This window comes from Protopterus annectens, chromosome 11.part0 (genome assembly GCF_019279795.1).
Source record: "Protopterus annectens isolate FY-2018-M chromosome 11.part0, PAN1.0, whole genome shotgun sequence".
Taxonomy (NCBI): Eukaryota; Metazoa; Chordata; order Ceratodontiformes; family Protopteridae; genus Protopterus; species Protopterus annectens.
In genome coordinates this window covers 1,556,990,601-1,557,015,706 of record NC_056745.1, presented here as the reverse complement: position 1 = coordinate 1,557,015,706, position 25,106 = coordinate 1,556,990,601, and the positions used below count along the sequence as shown (strand labels likewise).

General features: G+C 42.6%; 1 protein-coding gene across 1 annotated transcript in view; it reads right to left on the bottom strand.

Annotated features, from left to right (window-relative positions):
• Positions 1-25,106, bottom strand: part of SMO (smoothened, frizzled class receptor) — a 558,191-nt gene that overhangs the window by 179,199 nt on the left and 353,886 nt on the right. Inside the window, exons 8-9 of the mRNA XM_044088830.1 lie at positions 24,680-24,788; positions 5,248-5,433 (exon numbers count right to left, since the gene is read on the bottom strand). Of these exons, the coding sequence (XP_043944765.1) occupies positions 5,248-5,433; positions 24,680-24,788 (295 nt within the window). The remainder of the gene's footprint in view (positions 1-5,247; positions 5,434-24,679; positions 24,789-25,106) is intronic.

Below are 25,106 nucleotides of genomic sequence, written 5' to 3'. Positions count from 1 at the left end.
ATTCGAAAGCCTAGGGGTGACAGGTGCAAGCCGACTCTTGTGAAGCAACGAGGCTTGTCAAGCATGTCGTCTCAGGCTGACAAGACACTGGATCCCCTTTGAATGACACAAGAAGCTTGGCCAATTGTTGAAATTGATCATTTTTTCTTTATACTGCGGTATCATTCTTGGTGAGGGCAGGATGCTACTCAGGATCAGGGTCATACCCGCCTGGGCTACGTGATCAGAGAGCTCTTCCATGTCTCTTTTCATGTAGTCCAGGGAGGTACGTCTCAGGTCATTCACACCAGCATGAACAATGACAGAGTCATATTTGTACTTGTTCTGGATTGACCTGAATGCTTTTGTTATTCGGATTCTGGCTCCCGACAGGCAGCTAACAGTAACCTTCTCCTTGTCCAGCCTAGTGAGTGGGACATCAGTGTGCTTGACTATAGAGTCACCTATTACTAGTGTGTTAGGTATGTTATTTTGCCTTAAGGGCTGTGATTGTGCGGCACACTGATTTTGTATTTTATGTGTTGTCTGGTTTGTGATGGGAGGTGAGGGTCTTTTGGGTGTCTGCTTTGGAGGTCTCTGATGCTTTTGCAGGTTTTTATTTAGAGCCTCTGAGTATGATTTTGTGTATTTATGTGTATTTTTGCCAGTGCTGGTTTAGTATGTCTATATGAGGCTAGAGGTGTGGTGCAAGTGTTAACCTTCTCCTCATGACTGCCTGTTCCAGTCTTGGGTGGAGAGAGCTTAGCCTCCAATTTAGCTATATAATTGCATCTCTTACATATGTTAATGTTTTGTGGTAGGAGGAGAGGGTTGTCTGTGTACATGAGGCAGTTGTAATATTGCCTCAGGATACCCAGGTTCACCAGCTGGACTGGAGAGTATACCTGAAATTGCCCTTTGGTCATGCCTGAATAGTAGGGTGAGCTGCTTAGTCACTTGGTTAGTGAGGGGTGAATAATGAGCCTTGCCCTGTTGGGCAATCAAGTGTCGGGGTATATTAGTGCTTGCTATTAGGTCTGAGCAAGTGCTGGACTGTAGGATGTTTTTTAAGTGCTTAGGTTGAGAGTTAGACTACTTTCAAGGGAAAAACTGATGAGGAGACTTGGTGGAGCTGGGAATAATTTAGCCCTAGCTAACCAGCGCTGCCCGGACATGCAAAACCGTGCAAACGCGTTTTTTACAACAGGGAAATGAAAGAGATAGAAATTAGCCCAAAATGGCCTATAAACTACTAACTTCTGGGCTGGAACCACTCCTCCAGGGAAAGATGGCTGCTCAAAGCTCCCTCTCTCACAGGTGAACAGAGAAACCTCCTTCTATCCAAGTGAGGTATGGGCAACTCAGAAACTTGTAACACATCCCTGAATTCAGCACTAGCATGAAAACTGGACTATACTAGCTTAGAAAGGTGGGAAACAAGGACATTTTTTTTTTAAAAGATAAGGCAAAAACAGTAAATAATACACTTAAAACAGCTTTAGATGACTGCAAGCAATCAGAAAAGGCTTTTAAACAAATTACTCAATTAACCAGTAAAAAAATCTCAAAACTGAGCCCTGTTCCTGTAGTCTTCAATCAGACAAGTTCTAACTGCACACTCCTGCCACTGGGGAACCTTCTCCAAAAAAAGAAGGCCTGGATTAGTGCTCAAGTTATACAAACAAAGCTAGATTCAGCAGGCCTGGATCTAGTCTATGCTACAGCAAACAAGGCGCACCATTTTCAGTAAGAAACCGTTCAAATATGCAGGCACTATAAGCATTTAACCAGAAATTCCCAGCTCAGAAGGACAGAGTCCAGCCTCTCCTCCCACAAGAGTGCAGACCACAAACCTTCTTAATGTAGAATAACTGTCCTGAAGCCCAAGTGCTTAAACCAGAACTAATACACTTTTAGAATAACAGACACTAAGCCTTCAATCAGCAGTTCCCAACTTAGAAGGATGTAAGCTACCTGTCCTGCCACAACAGTGCAGACCACAAACCTTCTTAATGTAAATCAACTGGTCTGAAGCCCAAGTGCTTAAACCATAAGGCTTAGAATGACAGTTACACCAAGCAGTAATAAATACAATTGAGTACTTTTAAGATGACGCAAAAGCAAAATAAAGCATCTACCATTGTCCTTACAACTTTAAAAACTGTGTTTTTAATGATCTTGCCATACATACTGTAATCAAAAGTGATGCTACATTTGCTGACATAGTGGCATTATAACTGTTATCACAGGTAAAATTAAAAGCTCTAGTTCTATGAGACCAAACAACATACCTTGGTTGTGGTACCTTATTATTGTTTTTAGCCTTAACCTTTGAGATCGGATTGTTCATAGTTATATATGGAATACTTGATAAAAACATAAGTCATTTTTGCACTTTATTTAATAGGTAGGATGATTAATACTGAACTATGTGCATATTTTTGGTAAACCTTTTTGAAGAACTCTAATTTTTTTTTTTTGGATGTTATTATGTGTCCTAGCTTACAGTAATTGGTATATCTGGTTATCCACATCCCATTTCCTACTTTTACACTTCAACAGAATAGTTCAAAAACATGTTCTTCACCACAAAGTCCAGTTAGACAACAGTTTAACCCTCATCGGGCATACAAGATACGTTAGTGTTTTAACCATTAAAATACTCATGGATTGACATTTAAAAGCGTTTGTCAGTTTTTTCCTTATGTAAAATATAACAAAGTGACACTAAACAGAGGCATCTAGACCTAACTCAACTCCTCTCTCATCGTTAATACTCAGACAGACAATATCACTATTAAATTCCTCACTCAATTAAAAGTCTGTTACAGAATCAGTCATCTGCTCCTGCCTACAGTCAGTTTATCCATTGCCAAAAATGTACTAATACTTAAACTGGGGTACGGCCTCCCATTTGTCATACTGAATTCAGCCCCAAATAGCCACAGAATACAGATGAAAGAAAATAAAGTCTGCAGATTTATGCATTTAACAGACTGCGTTTATGCACCTCTGCCAATTACTTGAAAAATCATAATGGCTAACAGTGACTAATGGAGCTTCCGAAAGCATTGATCTTCAAAGTATTAAATCAGTATTGCTCACCTGTTAAAAAGAACCATCTCATACAAGATTACAGCTAAGGACTCAGAATTAACCATAACAACACTATCATTCTGATATGACCAGCTTATAAAACCACTACTGGTGGAAGAGCCTTCTTCAAACTGGGACCAGCATCCTGGAACCAGTTACCTTCCAATGTTGAAAATTAGGAAACTCAGAAGCTCTTCACAGATGCTCTAAAAGAACATCTAAAAACAGAATCCAAATTCAAATGCTTCTATGACAACGGTTAAGCTCTCTTTTGACTAAACAACCTACAACTTAACCTGTACACAAGAAACCATGGAACTGTAACATACTGTAAACAAAGAAACTTTATCACTGTCCTAACAGTTAGTACACAACAATTAATGTATGTATATATTTTTCAGATGGTATTGCTTTCAGGGGCTGTATTGAACCATACTGTGAAATTTTGGGTCTATATTAGATCAACGAACAATTAAATGTTCGAATCTGTAAAGGCTGACCTTTACAGATCGAACATTCAAATGTTCGAAAATCTTAAAAAAAAAAAAAAAACAAGTAACAAACAAAAACCAAAGGGTGTAAAAGTACCCCCCACACCCCCCTACCTAAATATACCAGCTCCAAGATCGTGCTACAGTGTGGGGAAGGGGAAATTTCCCGTTTCCGCACTGTAGTGCACTGATGTGCGATCTCGGCAGTTGGTATATTTAAGTAGCGGGGAGTGTGGGGGGTGCAGGGGGGCTTGCCCCCCTGCTAAAACCCTTTTCTGTAATATTTTTTGGTTTAATTTGTTTTTATTACATCTTTGAACATTTAAATGTTCGATCTCTAAAGGTCGGCCTTTAGAGATTCGAGCATTTAATCGTTCGTTGATGTCATATAGACCCAAATTTTTAACTGTTATTAATGTATCTGTTTAATGCTGTATGTAAATATTACAACACATACTCTGCATTTCTTTCATCCTGTTGCTTCTCTGCTCAGTCAGCCTGTGTTGTGGCTGAAAAGGGCAAACAGACCAGCTACCCATTTATCAAATAGTATATAACAAAATAAATAAATAACAAAAGCAGTATGTACGGTCAGCCCTTTATCAAGTGCAATTTTTTAGGTGTGAGAAGACCCCCCCTCATTTTGCAAAGTGGTATGACTAGAGCCTGTTGCCATGGATTGGAATCATGTCCACATGCTAGTATTTTGCTTAGCATAACTAACTGGGGTCTTACTAAAATTTCTTCAGTTCAGCAGAGGAAACTCATAGAACTGGAGTTTTTAATTTTACCTGTAGTAACAGTTATCATGCCTAAAGTTATAAAAGAGATGCCTCTCCTCATCTGTGAAGCACACTGACAAATGTTTTTGTTTATGTGAAGACTGTTTTCTCTTTTTTCCTGTAAGCATATTCTCTATGTCCTATGGCCAGAAATCACACTTCATTTGTTTACTGACACTGTGCCAAATTCACAATTTCCCTTTCAAATTTCTGATGTAATTAATAAATACTTTATTATTGCTTTCAACCTTTGAGATCATACTGAATTCAGAGTTAAATACGGAAGATTTGATAAAAAAGTCAGTTTTACTTTATTTTATAGCTAATGCCTTACTCAAGCATGCCAGTGTAATCCAGAATTAAACCATCAAATTTAAATTTAGCATCTGCATCACCCAGCAAACCAACATACCTAGCTAGAATTTGTACCAAAAGAACATCACTGTATTGAGCCAACACACACAAATTGACTGCTTCTATATTCCAGTACATTGTACTCTTACAAAAAACTCAATTTCATCACTTCAACATATCCTAGTATGGTATCACCTAATCACTTACAACAGCAACAATAACAAGGTACCCAGATAAAACACAGCTAGGAATGTGTTCTGCATCAACTCCATCATACCAGGTAAGTAAGTGTTTACACCTTCGCACAGACTACAATAAACCCACTGGGTATACAATAAATCACCAGCCGTCTGCCCTGGATATCACCACAGTTCTAATGTACACACATTATAAGCAGTAAGTCACAAAACCAAATAATAGCAAACAGCCTAATTTCCAAAATGAAGTTTACTCCAGTACTTAGCAGGAACAGTAGCTTGTTTTGGCAAATAGATTCTTCAAGTTCTTCCACTTCCTACAAATGCCACTCACTAGATGATTCTTACCTGCACAAAGTCCGTTTCCAAATGAGAAGTGTGGCTTTTGTCCATACCCAAGTACTCATGGAAATGCCAGTCCCAAACATGGCAAAGAGATTGATCTTCTCTACCAACAGGCTGGGCCTGTTCTTTATGTCACAGTCTGGAATGGGTGTGTTGGTCTCAGTAGCAATGGTCACATTCGCTTCACATCTGTTGAGATACATAATGCTATTACTATCATAATACATATTGAGATCATTCTAGAAGGAAACCATTCACAATACAGCTGGAGGCATTTTATCCACAAAAACAAAAATGAATCACCTGTTCTTTTGAAACCATAGTCCATTTTTACTAGATTACGAAAAGTACAGTTGTATACACTTACCATAAATGTAGATGTTCGAGTGTTCTCACTGCTGCAGTCCTAACCATTGGGTTATCCATGCTGTGGTAGCCCTCAGTTGGTCCGAATACCAGAGTCAAGGTTTTCTGCATCGGCTGCTGTCGCTTGCTGGGTGACGTCAGGTCATCCGAGCTATAAAGGAGAGCAGGCGACACCATTACCTCTGTTTTTCTTGCCTTAACAAACCAAAGAAGCCCAATTTTAATAATTATTAGTAGTCCTGGGGTCAGAGACCCCCACAGAAATATGTGTCTCTCTAAGGACAGTAGATATCAGGGGGATGGAGGGAGGGAAAGCATGACTGCAGCAGTGAGAACAGTCAAACATCTACATTTATGGCAAGTGTACACAACAGTACTATGTGCTTCGTGTTTTACTGCTGCAGTCCTAACCATTGGAAAGATTCCCAAAGCTGAGGAGAAGGGTGGAAGGTTGATAGAAACTTAAGATTGGGTGAGCATGGCCTACAGAACTGCAGAGGCAAACCAAGCCCTAACTTTTGAGAATGGATTCAGATGGTAGTGTTTGGTGAAAGTGTGGATTAAAGTCCATGTGGCAGCTTCCAGGATATCCTTGATGGGTACTTCTCTAAGGAATGCTGTGGGAGTAGAGGTTGCCCTAGTGGAATGGGTTCTGGTGGTCCTAGGGGGTGGTTTTCCATGCAAGGAGTAGAAAAACTGTATGCAGTTTGCTATCCATTTGGAAATGGTCTGTTTGGATATTGGTTTCCCCTGTGTCCCAGTTTTAAAGCTGACCAAGAGCCAGTCAGTTTTCCTGAATGTCTTTGTACGATCCAGATAAAATCTCAGCTGCCTGTGCACATCCAAAGAATGCAGTATCATTTCCCCCTTGTTCTGAGGGTTAGGGAAGAATGTGGGCAGGTGGATGGCCTGGTTGAGGGTAACATCCAAAACCACCTTTGGCATGAAGGAGGGGTTGGTTCTCAGGGAGACCCTGTCTGCATGGAAGATGATAAATGGCTCAGTAGCCATTAAAGCTTGAAGCTCTGACACTCTCCTGGCTGAAATAATAGCCAGGAGAAAGTCTTCCAAGAGAGGTACTTCAATTCTGAAGATGTGCAGGCTCGAAGGGAGGCAGAGTAAGTTTTTCTAAAACATAGCTCAGGTCCCAGGCTGCGGTGGGCTGTCTTCTGGGAGGCCTGATATTAGAGGGTCCTCTAATGAATTGTTTGATAAGAGGGTGAGAGAACAATGGCTGTTCTTTATCAAAGTGTGCCGAGATGGCAGAGGCATGGATCTTTATGGAGGAGAAGGCGAGACCCTTACTAAGAAGCTCAGCCAAATAAATCTAGAATAAAAGGAATGGAGGGCAGATGAATGTCTGCCCCCTTGGACTGGCTCTGGAAGCAGAATCTTTTCCATTTTCCAGCATAAGATTTTCTGGTTCTGGGCCTTCTGGCCTCTGTGATGATGTCAAGGACTTGCTTGCTTAGCACAGATCCCTTGTTGGTTATGGTAGCCTCTAATTAATTGTTTGATAAGAGGGTGGGAGAACAATGGCTGTTCTTTATCAAAGTGTGCCGAGATGGCAGAGGCATGGATCTTTATGGAGGAGAAGGCGAGACCCTTACTAAGAAGCTCAGCCAGATAATCTAGAATAAGAGGAATGGAGGGCAGATGAATGTCTGCCCCCTTGGACTGGCTCTGGAAGCAGAATCTTTTCCATTTTCCAGCATAAGATTTTCTGGTTCTGGGCCTTCTGGCTTCTGTGATGATGTCAAGGACTTGCTTGTTTAGCACAGATTCCTTGTTGGTTATGGTAGAATAAGCCATGCTGAGAGCTGGAGTGTCTGAAGGTCTGGGTGCAGCACTATCCCCCCCCCCCGGGATAGCAGGTGAGGTATCAGAGGTAGCTGCCAGGGGGGCTGGTGAGATAGGCTGAGCAGCAGTGGGGGTACCAGTGCTGTCTGGGCCAATCTGGGGCAATGAGTATTGCTCTTGGTTTTTCCTCCCTTATCTTGATTAATACTTTTGGAATGAGAGGAGGATGTGGGAATGCATACACAAAGAGGGTATTCCAAGGGAAGGCCGGGGCATCAACCTTCCAGGCCAGGGGGTGAAACTCCCTGGTGCAGAATTTCTGTACTTGGTGATTTAAATGAGAGGCAAAGACTTCAACCTGGGGGCTCCCCCACATGTGGGTTATTTGCAGAAAAATGTCTCTGTGGATTTGCCATTCATGTGGGTCCAGCAGGTTTCTGCTTAGTTGGTCTGCTAGGGTGTTGTTGATGCCCTGTAGGTATTGGCCTATAAGATGTAGTCCCCATGGATGAGGCCGCTAGCCGCAGGTTCATGGCTAGTCTGCACAGGGGGCAAGACTGAGTTCCTCCCTGTTTGTTGATGTACCACATGACTGTGGTGTTGTCTGTTTTTATGAGAACACCACCTGGCTTGAGGTAGGGTTTGAAGGATGCCAGAGAGTTTTGCACTGCTATCATTTCCTTTTGGTTGATGTGCAAGGGTAGTATTTGTGCATCCCAGAGACCATGGGCGCATCAGCCTTCTAGGTGGATGCCCCAGCCTATGTTCGAAGCATCTGTAGTTATGGTCTGGTCTGATGGATGGAGGGTGAATGGAAGTCTCTTCTTCAGAGCACAGGCATGGGTCCACCACAGGAACTTGGATCTTATGCAAGGGATGACAGGCAGGGAGGTGTCCAGAAGTTGTGAGTGTTGACACCATATGTTCTTTAGGTACCACTGAATTTTCCTCATGTGCAGTCTGGCCAGAGGTACCAGGACGCATGGGGCCATGTTCCCTAGAGCTTGCAGGAAGTCCTGGCAGAAAGCTGGGTTTGGGAGGCCAGAGTAGTGAAGTACTTTGGTAGAAAACTTTGTTTTTCTGGGGACAGAAAGGCCATTTGCTGTTCTGTGTCCAGTAAGGCTCCCAGAAATATGATTTTCCTGGTAGGTGCCTGTTTTGATTTCCTTTCATTGATAGTGAACCCCAGAGAGGTGAGTAGGAATTTTACAAATAAGAGGTGCTGCAGGAGCAGTTCCTTGCAGTCTGCCAGGATGAGACAGTCATCCAGGTAAGTGTAAATCTGTGCAATGATTTGCCTGCAGGAGCTGGACATTTGGTGAATACCCTCGGAGCAGTAGATAAGCCAAATGGCAAAGCAGAGAATAGAAAGTGTAATGATCCTGCTCTGAAGCACAGGAATTTTCTGCATGACTTCCTTATTGGGATGTGCAGGTAACCATCTTTTAGGTCTAAGGTGACCATCCAAGCTTTGTTTGGCAGGATTGGTAGAAGCTGTTGTAAGGTAAGCATTTTGAATTTTGGGATTACCAGGAAGGTATTGAGAAAGGATAGGGCCAGAATGGGACGCCAAATCCCCTCTAAACCAGGAACAAGAAATAGTCTGGAATAGAATCCTTCTGCAACTTGTTCTGGAGGTACATGTTCTACTGCCCCTAGGGATATTAGGTTTTTCACTTGTTTTAGTGCTTCTGCCCAATGGTTTGGAGGTAGGTCTGGGTACCCTCTTGGAGGTGGTAGTTCTCGTAAATTGAATTTGTACCCCTGAGCAATGACTTTTAAGACCCATTGATCAATGGTTATAGAGTTCTAATTTTCTCTACATAGAGACAGCCTTCCTCCTAGCATTTAGTGTGGTGGAGGCAGGCAGAGATGGAAAAGGTAGTCATTGAGAGTTTTTTTCATACAAGGTTGCTTTTGAACTCCCTGCTCTAGTGTTTGAGGGGGGCCACTATTTAGTTCTTTGCTGGCCCAGAGTTTGAGTCCTGGTGGGTCTGTCCCTATGGGTTTTGGCTTGTGCCTGCCTGTTTGATGCAGGAAAGGACTGGTGTTTAGAGGGAAAATTTCTGCTGAACCTAGGAGGTTGTACTTGAAGGAAATCTTTAACAGTCTGCATCAATTTTGCTTTGTCTACCATCTTTTGAAGTACCTCTTCAGTTTTCTGTCCGAACAAGTGGTCTTTGTCAAGAGGTGAAGCCATGATTTTAGCTTTGACATGATCAGGGAGAGGTTGTTCCTTCAACCATGCATGTCTTCTGATAACAGATCCTGTCACTGCGGCCCTGTTACATGCTTCTAGGGTGTCAAATCCACAGTGCAAGGAGTGCTTTGCTACCTGAGATGAAGAGTGCAGTAATTCTGTTATCTCTTTATTGTTGGCAAAATCTGGTAAAGCAGAAATTTTCTGTTTCAAAAGTTCCAAAGTGTGCTGTTGATATTTTAACATATGGAACTGACAGTTGATAGCCCTTATAGTTAAAGCTGCAGAGGTATATACTTTTTTACCCCATCTGTCCATGGCCCTGGATTCTTTGTCTGAGGGAGTAGGATCCTTTGCAGAGGTGGTCTTAACTCCCTTAGGTCCCTGAGTAATCACCTCTGGATTTGCTATAGGATTTCTGTAGAGGAATTTATGCGAGTCAGGTACCCTGTAGTACCTGTCAGGTTTTCTGGGGGCAGGTGGAATGGTGTCAGGGGTAAGGCTGGATTCTTGGTAAACATCATCTACCATCTCCAAGATGGGTGGGATGGCCAGAGGCCTATGCTGGGGTAGGTCCAGAAACTCTCTTAGTCTTTTCTTGGGTTGAGGGAAATCCATTGATTCCCATTGGAAGTGTTCCCTGAGAGTGTGGAGGGTTTCCCCAAAGGAAAATTTCTCCAGAGGTGATACAGAAGGAGTAGATTCTTCTGCACCGGAGTCTTTATAGGCAGTAAGAGAATTTTCCTCTTCAAAAACAGAGGAGTCAGATCCCTCTGAGTCTAAATCCCATTGGATGTCTGGAGAAGTTTCCCTTCGTTTGGCTGGAGTGGTCTGATTACCCCGGATGAAATTGATGACAGCCTCTGCCATTTTAAACATTCTAGTTTGAGGAGTAGTGGAATGGAGACTTTTTGCTGTTTTCTTTGGAGTAGCTCTAAGTCTGGCCTGAAGAGTATCCCTCGGTGCTGTCAGTGTGCTCGTCAGAAGAGAGGGCGAAGGCCTTGAAGTGAAATCTGAAGTGTGCGCGGTATCCTCAGAAGCCGGTGCCTGCTTAGCAGCTCCAGACCCAACTGAGGCAGAGACAGCCAAAGGCTAGTTAGACTATGCAGATATCTGCGGCATACAGGACTCTGAAAGGGTCTCAGTAGAGGCCTGCGAAGTAATATAATCAGGCATCAGGGGATGCAAAAATGCCTCACTGAATTCCGAAGAACTGATGACCCATTTTGTGGTGGTGTTGTCGGAAGGCTTGGCCTTAAGCAGTCTGCCTCTATCCATATCTTTACATTTTTTCGGAAGATCTGAGGTTTGCTGACTGATGGATGGCATATCGGTAATCGGAGATGGAAGACGAAAATAACTGGCTACAAACAGAGCTCTACGATGAATAGTTCTAGCGTTAAAGAGGGCACAGAACTGACAGCAGGGTACATCGTGATCTGGGCCTAAGCAAGTGACGCAGTAAGAATGGAAGTCTCAGTGTGGTATTTGCTTTCCACAGGCAAGACAGTTATTGACTTTTTCAGACATCAGTTAGTGCAAGAAAAAGTAAGGATCCCCAATGGGGTACTTAGTTTTAGACGTTTTCAGCTTAAGTTCGAAATCTGGAAACAGCCGACCAGCACTGTTGCGAATTGCTTCTGCTACAGGCTCCACGCCAAGAAAGGCTGAGGTAATGGCATCGCCTAGTCTCCTTTATAGCTCGGGTGACCTGACGTCACCCAGCAAGCAACAGCAGCTGATGCACAAAACCTTGACTCTGGTATTCGGACCGACTGAGGGCTACCACAGCATGGATAACCCAATGGTTAGGACTGCAGCAATGAAACACAAAGAGCATCATCATCTACAATGGAGAGATGACTCAGTACAAAAACTGTGAAACATACAAATGAAGTCAGATTTCTTGACATGCAGGCAATGAATAATTAAGAATGATTCCTAGTAAGACCAGACTTCATGCAGTATGTACCTTGTGCCAATTTCTGACTGGAAAGCAAGTACACAAGAAAAGTGACTGTTAGGAGTTTGGCGGCAAATTCTAGAAACATACTGTCACAGAAGCAATAACTTCTTCAGGGGAGATTAATCCCCAGCAACAGCAATCAATACTCCCTTCAAATTCTGACCCTTGAGGTTTTACTGTTAAAAGTGGGACACCCTTTCTTATACACTGCTAGACGGTGACATTAGGGTAGCCTAGGCAATACAAGAGCACGCACATTGTGATCTGTTTTAGTTAAGCCAAAAGAAGGAGTTAAAACTAGAGTACCATAACAACTAATACAACTGAAGGCTGGAAAATCTCCAAAATAGTCCGTCCATTTTTAATTACTAAGCAATCAATACTGTATTCAGACCTGCAACTATGCTTGTGCACCCAAGTAGTGGCTGAAAAATGGTCCAAGGACCAGCCCACCAAACCATTAAATACAAATAAATATCTAAACAGTAAATGGTCAAAAACAGAGGTAATAAAATTTCAAACTCAACAACAAAAATAAATACATAAAACACAGCTTGTAAATCATTGAATAATACCAACAATTCTTATGAGATTCACAGCAAAAGACCGACTTTATACAAAAACACTAAATCAATAGGACAGAAATACACAGTGTCATTTGAAGAGTGGAAATGTGAGGATGGATAAGTGACCCTTGTCCTGTCTGAGGAGGTCCAACCCATAAAGTAACTTGTGGTGACTGCCCCTGGCCAGATGCACTTAGGGGGGAACAAGTGTTGTCTTGGCCAAAAGGGAGTCATTAGCCAAGATTTTTGGGGAGTTCAGCTGAATCTTCTGCAGGAGTCTTGGAAGAAGAAGGGGAGAGAAGGCACAGAGAAATATCCCCTTCCAAGAGAAAAAAGAAAGAGTGTCCATCTTCCACACTAGATGGCATGGCACTCTGGAACAGAAGAGAGGGGAGCTGCCTGTTGAGAGGAGTGGAGGCAAAAAGATCTATCCGAAGAATACCCCCACTGATGGACTATGTCCAGACACACATCTCTGTGAAGCATCCTTTCATGAGCCTATGTTTTGAACCTGCTCAAGGAGTTTGCCACTACATTTTTCTCTAAAAGAATATAGACTGCCTAAAGAGTTGGATAATAACAGATAGCCAGATCCCAGGCCTGAAGAGCCAACTTGCAAAGAAGATAAGTCTTCCCACCCCCACTTGTTGACATTCCATATCACTGTGGTGTTACCTGTGTAAACCTTCAGGGAGCCTGGAGAAACCATGAGGTGAAAAGCCTGAAAGGCCAGAATCAGAGCACTCATCTCTTTGATGTTGATATGGTCTGAATTCTGATGGGGAGGCCAGAGACCTATGTGACCACAAGAAGCCCTACACCCCATGTCTGAGGCATCTGTGAACAGTTCTTGAGAAGGAACTGGAGGCTGAAAGGGTAGGCCTGGCATGACTGCAAGTTGCTGAATCCACCACTCAAACTCCTTCTTGAGACAATAAAGGAGAAACATTCTGAAATCCAGAGGGTGGCAATGCTGAAGCCAAACTGATGAGGTATCATCAAAGCTTACACATATGCAGTCTGGCAATAGGATGCATCGAAACAGAAGAGACCATGAATCCTAGGGCCTGAAGAAACTCTCTGGCTGGAATGTCAGGCAGAGGAAGAAGAGACTGAAAGAAAATTGACGAGGACCACGTCTTTGGAGATGGAAGAGAGGCCAACATTAGCACTGTCTGAATCCTGCAACCCACATAAACATGATTCTAAGAGGCATACTTTTGAAAGCTGATAGTAAACCCCAGATTCTGAAGAAGAGATATGGGTCATAGGTGTGTACTAGGCTAATGGCCCTGGAGCCTTTACAAGCCTAGCCCACAGGATTACCCTGGCATCTTGCCACCCAACGATAGTTCCCAGTGCCTCTGTCGAGGAGAGCCACTGGAGTGATCCCCAGGGTGAATTTTCTATTTCCCATCCACTCATTGAGATTTCTCTTGAAGAGGGCCAGTGAGGTGCTATGTTTGACATGTATGGCAAGTCTATTCCATAGCATGGGCAGTATCTGAGTTATGAACCTGTCCCTCCAGCATGTTCTCTTGATTGTGATACTGAGGTTGAGGTCTCTGAAGCATGTGGTGTGGAGGGATTGGGATTTCTTTAGATGTAGCATCAGACATGGCTTTGTAAGTCAAGCAGAGATCACCTCTAAGTAGGTGATATGAGACAGACAATAGTTGGAGTTTTTTGAGTCTGTCCATATAGGACAAGTGTTTAAGGCCTAGGATCCTCTTTGTGAGGTATTTTTGTGGCCTCTCCAGTTGTTGCAAGTGTCTAGTGAGGTACATGCCAAATGGGGCATTGTACTCGAAGTTTGACCTAATGAGGGAAGAGTAGAGGGAGACAATGACCTCTTTCTTCCTGGATGCAAAACCCTTAGTAATGAGATGTGCCACATAGAAGGACTTTGACCACAGTGGCAATGTGGTGGTCAAAAGAGAGGTTGCTGTCAACCTGTGTTCCCAGATCTCTTATAATGCCTTCTGTGTTCAGTGGACTGCCATCAATGTGGTAATTCATGGGAACCAGGTTTTTCCCAAAGGGGATGACAACACATTTTTGGCATGGTTCTGACACCATGGTCTCAATGAGGCCTTTCTGTAGGATGTCAACATCACTTGGAGAGTTAATAATAGCTCCCAACTTGCAATAGTCTGCGAACTTTGTCAGCCAGAGTCCCTTTGTGTTGGCCAGGACTTCAGAGAACTAGATACCAAACAGAAGAGGACCCGGGACTGAACCCTGTTGGACTGCACTCATGACTGGTCAGCAGTCTGACTTGGAGTCAGCTACTTTCACACCGTGGGTTCTATCTGTGAGCCAGTTTGCAACCCACCTAGTGATGCAGGAGTTGATGCCTAGCTTAGTGAATTTTTCTATGATTCCTGAGTGGGGAATGGTATCAAAGGCCTTGGCCAGATCAAGGTAGGCTGTATGAACCACGTTGTCTTCATCCACAACTCTGGTGACTGACTCAAAGAAGTCAACCAGGTTGAGCAGGCATGATCTACCCTTCACAAAACCAAACTGTGTGGGATCCAGAGTTTTGAGAATCCCTATATCTCTGTTTATTAGGTCCATGATGATACATTCCATAGCTTTGCATATCAGACTTGTTAGGCTAATGGGGCAATAGTTCCCAGGGTCTGTAGTCGCTCCTCGTTTGTGGAGAGGGATGACTGTAGCAGTGCACCACTCAGTAGGGACAAAGCCTGAGGTGAGGCTGTGAATGAACAGGGCACACAGGTTAGTTGCCAGTTCACTCTGTAGCTCATGTAGAACACAGCCAGGAATATTGTCAGGTCCCATAGAAGCTGTATTCTTGGCCTTGGACAGTGCTGTTTTAACCTGTGCAGCAGTAATCCTGGGTGCCTGGCAATCTACTGGTATTGTGACTGGTCCTTTGGTGGGGGGAGATGGGTAAAGTTGGCACTGAATCTGTCTACCAGTATATTGGCAATATCTGTTGGCTTGGTATGTTCAGGTCAGACAGATCTTGCCCATTTCAATGAGGATCTAACCCTGAGATTTGTAGAACGGGGGTATTCAGCCAGACATTTGTCACATACCAGTTCTATTGTGGATAAGATGTCTACGGAAGAATTGCTTATCTATAAAGTTTCTAAATCCCATCAAGAATCTAAAATTAGATTCACTACCACTTTTGGTAAAATACTAAACACCTCACTCAGTTGATACAAAAACACTGAGACATTTTACGTTCTGATGAATATTTGGCTAGAACATTGGACAACAGATGTGCTTTTTCCTATCAAAGAGGGGTTACTCTAGTGGGACATTTCAGTTTTTATAAAAGGCATTCATCCTTTCAAGTGAAAACTCAACCCACTTTAGATGGTACTAAAATGTATGGTTGTTTTCCCTGTGAACATTGCACTTTCTGTAAATATGTATTGAAAACCAAGGAATTCTCCACCAAAAATACAACAGATGTTTTTGAAATCCAGACTCTTACAAATTGCAGTTGCAGTAGTGTGATCTATTTGGCTGAGTGCCACTGCTCTGCATTTTATATAGGTCAACCATCTAGGTCTTTCAAATTACGGATTTCAGAACATTTGAGTAACATTAGAAATAAGGTCATTACAAATGCGTTATACAAGCACACATTGGTTCACAAAATGGCTAGGATTCATTTTACCATCATTGACAAGGTTGTGGGTTCAAGATTTTCCAAAAACAAATGGCATGAACTTCTAAATAAAAAGGAAAGGTCATGGATCATTCGTCTGAGGGGTTTGTTTCCCCCTGGACTTAATGATCATCTTTAGAGACATATACTAAATATACTACCAAGATTGAATTTAGTAGGTTGGAATATAGGTCCCTGTCAGGGATATTTCTACTTCATAGGTTTTTATAATAATTTTTTAGCATTGTTTAATTTTTAGGTTTTCATCCTCAGCTCATTAAATATGTTTATATAACCTGCATTTGGTATTTTCTTTGTAGCTGTATTGAGTACACATTTTGTTGTGAGTGTGTTCTTTGCATTTAAATTAATATCTTTTTTTGTTCTGATTGGTGGAACAAACAAGGACTGCATTTAAAAATGGTGTTTCATTATACTACTTTGTCTCCTTGCATTGATAAAGGTCTTTAGGGCCGAAATCCATCTGCTTTATGTTTAAATAAAGATTGGATTCCTCTTTTGTGCTGGCCGTTTGTGCTTTTTATTGTGGATATTTTTGGCCTTTGCACTTGCCATCCGTGCGTGGCTTCTCTTTGACTGTTATTGGTATGAGAGGTATCACTGTGCAGTAGCTCAGAGCAAATCTGGGTATTGCCGTGGAGATTCTTTACATAACTATAGAAGGCCTTGTGGTTGTCTTTACTATCTGCTGCAATTCTGTTTTCATAGCTAGTTTTAGAGGATTTGATGAAGGATCTCAACTTTTTGTTGAGGCTGATAAGGGAGTTTTTCCAGAGTCTTGGGACTTCACCTTATTCTGCATCAGTTTCCTCATTCTGTTGTAGAGTTTGTTTATGGCAGGGGACCACCAGATTTATTTCCTTTTTTGGAGGAGAGTGTCTTGGTTCTATTGGGTATGGCGAGATCCATGCATTTGTGTACAAGTTTGTACAGTGCATTGGTGTATGATTCGGTGGTCATGCAACTATTCTCCATTTGCATGGCTGCCGTGAAGTTATCCACCTCTGTTTTTAAGAGCCCAAAGTTAGCTTTGGAGATGTTTTTCATGGTGGTTACCTTTGTGGGGTGGGTGGGAGGGATGTGGATTTCCAAGGTGATTAGTTTGTGGTTGGATCTAACCAGACAGGAGTTGACTACTGGTGTAGAGCAATAGTCGCCCATGTTAGTAATGACCAGGTCAAGGATGTTGCTACCTCTAGTGGGGGTAAGAACAAGCTGGTCTAGGGCATTGAAATTAATGAATTCCAGGAAACGTTGGGCAAGTGCATTGGTACATGAGTAGCTTTCCCAATTAATGGAGGGGTAGTTGAAGTCACCCAGTATGAGAGTGTTAGGTTGGACGCTAATATTCTCCAGGGTGCTTAGGAATGTGAAGTGTGGGTCTTGGGACATGGTTGGGGACCTATAGCAGGCTACGACCTGAATCGATGCCTTACCCAATGTTAGCTGCACCTGAAGTTTCTCAGATGCATTATGTTGGGCTAGCAGTCTGGAGGTGTGTGCATCTTTTATGAATATGGAAATACTACCGCCTTTGGAGCTTCGGTCCAAGTTCTGGGCCGAAAGGTGTGGAATGAGTTATAGTCTGGTAGTGCAGGGGTGCTTTCTGCTGCCTTGAACCAGGTCTCTGTTACAGCACAAATGTTGATGTGCTCCATTTTAAGGAGTGCTTCGAGTGAGTGCATTTTGAGATTTAGACTTCTAGCGTTGGGCAGCATGACCCTCAGACTGCATTTGTTTGCAGCTGTTACGGTGGTAATTTGGTCTTTGGAACACCACCTAAAAAGGCATTATAGGAGTAGCAAGAGTCTTGGGCAGTATCTGGAAGCCCAGGAGTGACAGATGCAGGCTATCTCTGGCAAAGCATTGAGGTCTGTCAATCATGTCATCCCAGGCAGACAGATAACTGGATCCCTCTTAGAATGACACCAGAAACTTAGCCAATTGCTGAAATCAATTATTTTCTGCTTGTACTGTGGTATCATTCTGGGTGATGGTAGGATGCTGCTCAAGGCTAGGGTCATACCCACCTGGGCTACATAATCCGAGAGCTCCTCCATGTCCCTTTTCATGTAGCCCAGGGAGGTATGTCTCAGGTCATTCACACCTACATATAACATGACAAAGTCATATTTGTACCCGTTGTCAAGGGACATGAGTGCATGCATTATGTGGCAGATCCTGGCACCTGATAGGCAGCTGACTGTTACTTTGTCCTTACTCAACCTAGTGAATGGAACATCAGTGTGCCTTCACTATCGAGTCACCTATGACTAGTGTCTTGGGCATGCTGTTTTGCCTTAGGGGCTTTGGTTGAGTGGCACACTGTTTAGGAGAGTTATGTGTCTCATGATTAGTATTGTGTTTTGGGTAGATTTTTATTGAGAGCCTCCACGAAGGTGGGTGTGTGGTTTCTGTTTTATGTGAAAGCAATGCTGGTGTTTGTGTTCTGGAGGTGTATGTGATCCATGTGGTGTGGTGCAAGTGTTGACCTTCTCCTCTTCCAGTCTTGGCTGGACAGTGTGTGGCTTCCAATTTGGATACATAAGTGCATCTCTCGCAAGTCTGAGTGTTGGGAGGTAAGAGGAGAGGGTTGTTAGTGTACATGAGGCAGTTGCTACATTGCCTCAGGATGTTCAAGTTCACCAGGTTAGTAGGAGAAAGCACAGGGAATTGACCTTTAGACATGCCTGGAGGGGTGGGCATTAATAATAAGTACTGGAGCCATTTCCTTCCAGAACGTTTAGTGCTAGTAGCACTTTTGTGCGCTGCAATAATTGCTACAAGAAGTCTGGTAGAGTGCTAAACTGATAAGCTAGAAAAAGTGCAGGAGAGGAGAGAACTAGCAGATCTAAGGGAAAATTTGAAGAGCAGACTTTGGCATGGCTCAGAAGCTTACAAACAGTCCTGGATACAGAAAATCTGTGTCTGGACTAGACTAGTTACAGGAAAGGCAGGAAACAAGAGGAAATGTGGGCTTTTAAACCAGAAAGTTGAAAGAGATGGAAAAGCTGGCCAAACGGCCAATAAACTACAATTTCTGGGCCAGAAACCACTCCTCTTGTGGTAGATAGGCTACCTAGTGCTTACCACTCCCACTAATAAGCTAGAAGGCTTCCCACCAGCACAGAAAGGCTTGGGTTGCTCAGAAGCTTACATACAGTCCTGGATAGAGCAAATATGTATCTGGACTACACTAGTTACAGGAAAGGCAGGAAAAGCGCATACGCAGGCTTTTAAACCAGAAAGTTGAAAGAGATGGAAAAACTGCCCAAACAGCCAATAAACTACAATTTCTGGTGAACTCCAGAGCCTGTAAAACACAACTGTGAGAAAGAGCCTGAATTAACAGGTTGTCTAAATAAGGAAAAATCTGAATGCCTTGGAGCCTGCAATAGGCAATCACAGGAGCTAGACGTTTTGTGAATACCCTTGGGACAGCAGAGAGGCTAAAGGGCAAAGCAGAAAATGAGAGGAATAAACAGGGAAACATAAAAATTCCTGAAATGAGGGTGAATGAGAATATGAAGGTAAGCGTCCTTCAGATCCAAGGACACCAGAAAAGCCTGAGGCAGCAACAGAAGAAACAGTGTTTGAATAGAAAGCATCCAAAATGAAGGAATCTTGAGAAATGTGTTGAGCAAAGGAGCAATCCAGATTAGGTCTCCAAGTTCCCTCTATGTGAGGAACCAGGAACATTTTGGAGTAATAACCCTTTCCCGCCTGAGAAGGAGGAACTGGTCGAATAGTCCCCTGCTCCACCTGTGACCCAAGAACCTCTGAGAAAAGAGGAAGCTGTTCTAGATGAGGTTGAGGAATCCCTGAAAAAGGAGGGAGAGAGTTCCACACCATGAAGTAACTCTGACGGAGATGAGTTGCCAGTTTGCAAGACAGAAGGAGAGTCAAAAGGACAAGGGAACCTGGCCGAGGGTTAGAGGGGACAAAATGTCAAAGAGAAGCAGGCTTGTCAGAAAGAGAAAGCTTCTGAGCCACAGGAGCCTGGCAAGACTTTGTAGGAGGAGCTTACCTACCACACTTCTTGTCTTTAGTGGTCTTACGTGGCTGTTTGTGAACAAAACCAGACCTAATAGGATAGTCCCTCTTGAACTTAGGGGATATGGGATGCAAACTTATGTTTAAGATCCTGCAAATCTTTGCCTTTTTCTTGAAGAGACTTTAAAACATAGCAGCAGCAGTCCCAAAGAGATTCTTATTATCCAAAGGAGCATCCAGCAACTTAGCCTTAATGTCTTAAGGTAAATACTGCAGACGAAGCCAAGAGTAACACCTCATGACAGACCCAAAGGCAGCAGCTCTGGAAGAGGCATCAGCAGCATCACAGCTGCACTTGATGGAGAGGTGAACCACCTGTGAGGTAGAACCCAAAACAGATGAAGTAGAAGACGTCCCTTCAGAATCATGGAGGTCAGAAATAACTTGACAAGCCTTGGCAATAAAGGCCAGGGCATACCTGGTCATGTGGGTCTGGTAATTAATGACCCTAACGGCCAAAGTAGAAGCTGCCCAATCCTCTCCATATCCGTACTATCCTTGTCTGATGGCAGAAGTTTGGAAGGGGGGAAAACCTTGGAAGGCTTGTAAGAGGAGACTGATGCCTCAGCAGGGTCAACAAAAGGACACTTAAATAGGAATTGACACTCCTCAGAGACTTAGAGAACTTGTCATGTTTCTTTGGAGTAGGGGGCTGAGAATCAGGAGTCTTACAGAAGAATCCCACTTAAAATATTCCATCATTCTGGCTACTGTGTCCCCAAAAGACAACTCCTCCAAAGGAGACTTAGGGTAAATGGACTTCTCTTCATCAGAGACATAAGCCAAAGGAGAAGGCATCTGGGAAGTGTAAAACAAGGACCCTTTATCAAACTCTGAATTCTCATTCAATTAATCGGATTCCCTAGGCCTTTTTGGAAGGAGAAGAAGTCCAATGGGGAGTAAGGGCAGAAAAATCTTGGGGAGGTTTCAAGGCCATTAAAGCATTAAACAGGCCCCAAGTAAACTCCTGCCATTCCCTTAGGTGATCCTTAGGATTTACAGAAGAATATTTAGTCTTCTGTTTCTTCTTGGTACAGACTTCAGCCCTAACATACACTGGAGGTTCCAAACCCTGACGGGGTGCAAAAACAGCACCCAAAACCTCTTCCCTGACCAAACTCTGCAGAATCCCTCTAGGATCCTCTGAAATAATCAACCATAGTTCCCCCCTTGATGTCTGGAGCAGACACCTGCAAAGTCTAAGAGGACATGCCAGCCTCTGATGGGGTCATGGGATAGGAATCTGAATTCAACACCAGACAGCCTACAACGCAACCAACCAGCTTCTAAAGAGACATCCAGTAGAGACTCAACATCCAAAGAATATAGCTGAAATTTCTTGGCCTTAGTACTTAATGGCAGTACCTCGGGTTTAATCAGTTCAGCCATGCTACCCTGGGCTAATTGCTTAAGCCTCTGGTTCTCTAGATAGATGGCCATGGAAGACAACAGGATTCTAAGACTACTACAGGAGGTAGGGTCATGGAAAGCACCAAAACAAAAAAAAAATACACTGTTCATGATGGTCCCTATGGGGAATCTGCCTCCCACACTAATGTCTTCCCTTCTTGGATGACATGAACTCCAGGTAACAAAGAAAAACAAGATGAATAATAATAAAAAGAAAAAATAAATGACAGGGCACTTATCTGATGGCTAAGTACTCATCACAGCAAAACGTGTTCAGACTGACAAGCTATGACGGTGTTTGGAATGGCGGCAAATAAGTTCTGGATAACTGCATTTGTACATCACCTTTATGCCCTACATCCTACTTTGGGAACACATGTGTGACATATGGTGCATACAAGATCTAAAGGTTTTGGTATACTGGCTGCATGTTGGGCTATGCATGGCAGGAGAGGCATATGTTGAAGAATACTGCAACATTGATCTAGAAGGGCATCTTTCATTCTTCCCACATAGTCAAACATAATCATCTTGTAGTTCATCAACCTGGTTCGCAGACAATTGTGTGGTTTGGCTCAGCAACCCAGGCCAACAACTGAACACTGTATTAGGGACCCTAGACAAAGAATTGGTGGTCACAGGGACAAAGATTTGGTGGTCACAGGTCTTAGGGTAAATAATGAGAAAACTACTCTGTGGCCTTTAGTAAAGTGGCATACAGTGATGGAAATTTGGGGGGATAGGTATTCCCCTGTAGGGCAATGCATCAGGCTAGATACCAGAGTATTACAATGCAGGAAACCATGGAGTAGTTAATACAGGACATTTTTAAACCTATAATGACAGAAGTAAAAAATATGGTTTGGAATTTTTTTAAGGTTCAAGTGATAAAAAGGTTTATTTTGCCCAAAGCACTTTTCATTTTGAGACATCTCTGTCATGCTATTCTCTCACCTTATCTTGGCAAAATTCAAGTTTGTACTTTGGACATTTTGTGGAATGTCTGTCCTTCGTGTATTTACTGGAAAAAACTTTTCATACATACAAAAGTGAGTGGATTTGGCATTCCAACTTATACAGATATGGGTTTGCTTCTACAGGATGGTGTTACCTGAGGGCTAAGAGAGCAGAAACTCCACTATGGTTATCAAATGAATTAGCAATAATGATATATAAGAAAAAGAACACCACCTCTCTTCACCTTCCTTCAAGGTGTGGGATCCTGGAGGTCTGGATTTGTGGTCTGAACAGTGGTTTCTTAAAAGGGGCAGGGCTAAGAAGATAATGCCCCCCCCCCCCCCACCTTTTCTTTGGAGTAACCCAATTATCCAAGTGGAAAGCAAGGTTTAGACTGGAAGAATTGGATCTCTGGTGGTATCCTGTTCATTAAGGGCATATGGCACACCACCAATGGCCAAACCCGAACATTCGAGACTTAAGCAGAATTTTCCCTTGTTAATTACCAATTGGTGGCAATACTTACAACTACGACTTTGCTTCTCCTTTCTTGTTTAAGACAAATCTGTTGAGTGATGGTGGGGAACTACTATGTTGTACAATTTGATTCTAGGGGACCTTAATCTTCAAGTGGAAGCTCTCTGTTAGGGGCAGAAAGATATGCTAGATGACCCTATGTCCTTTGAGGAGTGCAGTACTATACTGAAAGTGTGGGAAGTAAGGACTGGCCTCCATTGACCTCATTTACCATGGCCAACATGTTGTATAGACGGCATTTAACACCAGCTCAGTTATATAAAAAGAAGATGGCACAGAGAGACAAAGTGTTGTCCTTTGCACAATGCCAACAAGGTATCTATTTGTATACAGCGTAGCATTGGCCAGAAGTTCCAAAAGGGTGGGTTTCTGTTATGCAGGGGGTAGAATGGGTTCTTAGAATACCTGTACCTGTCAGGTCTGATTGCAGGTTCTGGCTGTCTGGGTTTCTAATTTAACTGCAGGTATGGCCAGAACTGAAATAGCCTAGCTGATAATAGTGTAGGCTACATTCCTGGCATGTTTGTTTAAACATTGGAAAATTACTCTCAAAGACAGGGGTCAAGATATCAGCAGACTTGGCTACAATCTGGTCAAACTTGATATGGCTAAATAGAATGAATACTGGTATTTTTTTCTGTAAAAAATTCATATGGATTAATGTTAAATTCATTCTTTATAGTTTGGTTTACAGTGTTTTATGCCTTCTGGACTATTTAAGAGTATATGACAACATTTAAGTGAATAGTTTTTTTTCACATAATTCATTTCCAGTTGACTGTGGGACTGTATATTAAGTGCAGTTTTTCACCTTTTTTGTTTATTTATTTCTCTACAGACATTGTCTCTGTTGTATATTGCACAATAAAACTGGAGCTTTAAAACAAAAAAAGTTTTGTTAATATGAATTTATCAGGCCATGATGCTTGCAAAAACAATTACTTCTTTCCCAAAAAGGTAGAAGAACTTTGGAATCAAACCACACACTGTTAGTCTGCTTTGATTAAGGATGTATGTCTCCCACAACAAACCCCTTCATTTTGTACATAATTTCAATTCTATGTGAAGCAATGATCTTTGCAAAACTTTCCAAGATCACACACTGCAAAATAAAGATGATTTAGTTATTTGGGGACATTGGGGTGGCTGTGGTGGTGCAGCGGTTAGCGTTGCCGCCTCACAGCAAGAGGTTCTTCGGTTTGATCCTCAGCTGGGGTGCCTTCTGTGTGGAGTCTGCATGTCCTTCCTGTGGTCACGTGGATTTCCTCTGGGTGCTCTGGTTTCCTCCCATATCCTAAAGACATGCTGTAGGTGGATTGGATACTCTAAATTGGCCCTAGGCGTGAGACTGTGTGTGTGTGTGTGTGTGTGTGTGTGTGTGTGTGTGTGTGCCTTCTGTGGAAGGTTGGGCGCCGGGCTGGCAGCTCATCACCGTAAAACTCCACTGCCAATCATGAGTGGACAGGTGATCTGCTGTGGTGACCCTTAACCGGGAATAGCTGAAAGAAGTTATTTGGGGACATTAAAATCATTACTTTGTGTAGTTAAAACTTGAGCCACTGATTTGGATAGCAATAGTTAACTTTGATAAAAAAAAGATAGTTCTTAATTATTTTATATATTTTGAATTAATATGATCTTATCTCACCATTTGTTTTGAAACTGTTTAGAAAATGAACATGTACAAATAATAGCTAATAAAGGCACTGCCAGAAAGCTGCCGTTTGCTTCCCCCTAGTGGAACGTCTATATAACTTGCTAAACAAGAAAGCATGTATAATGGTGTTTACCATAGCTTTAGTCAATGTTGGAGCTGATGAAAAATAAAACAAATTATCAGTTTTGTACATAATAAACAAACACTGTGCTGTTCCATTTTATTTTTAAAATATAAATAAATTACTTACAGTACATAGTCCCTGAAGCTTCGTTCCCATTCTGCTTGGTTAAAGAAATCATAAAAATGACAGCCAAACGTTATGAGCACAAACCCAAAGGCTAAGAATCCAAAAATACCTAAAACACAAAAGCAGAATAACAATTAAAACTAACAGTTTTCAAACTATCAGTTCTCAGAATCTCTCAGAGGAAAAGACGCCACCTAAAGAATAAAATGCAGGGGAAGCTACTTTTTTCCAGCTCACAGTACTGCTAGAGGCAAGCGTGAACCAATTACTAGGCCAAGTACACACTAAAATAACTGGCTAATGTGTGGAACATATAACACAGGTAAAACTGTCATCTGAATTCTAAGGTGATGTGTTGCTTTGCAGGTTTTGACTCCCTAGATAGATAAGGGCTGGACTCTCAACTGCTCAGTCTTCAGCAAAACCT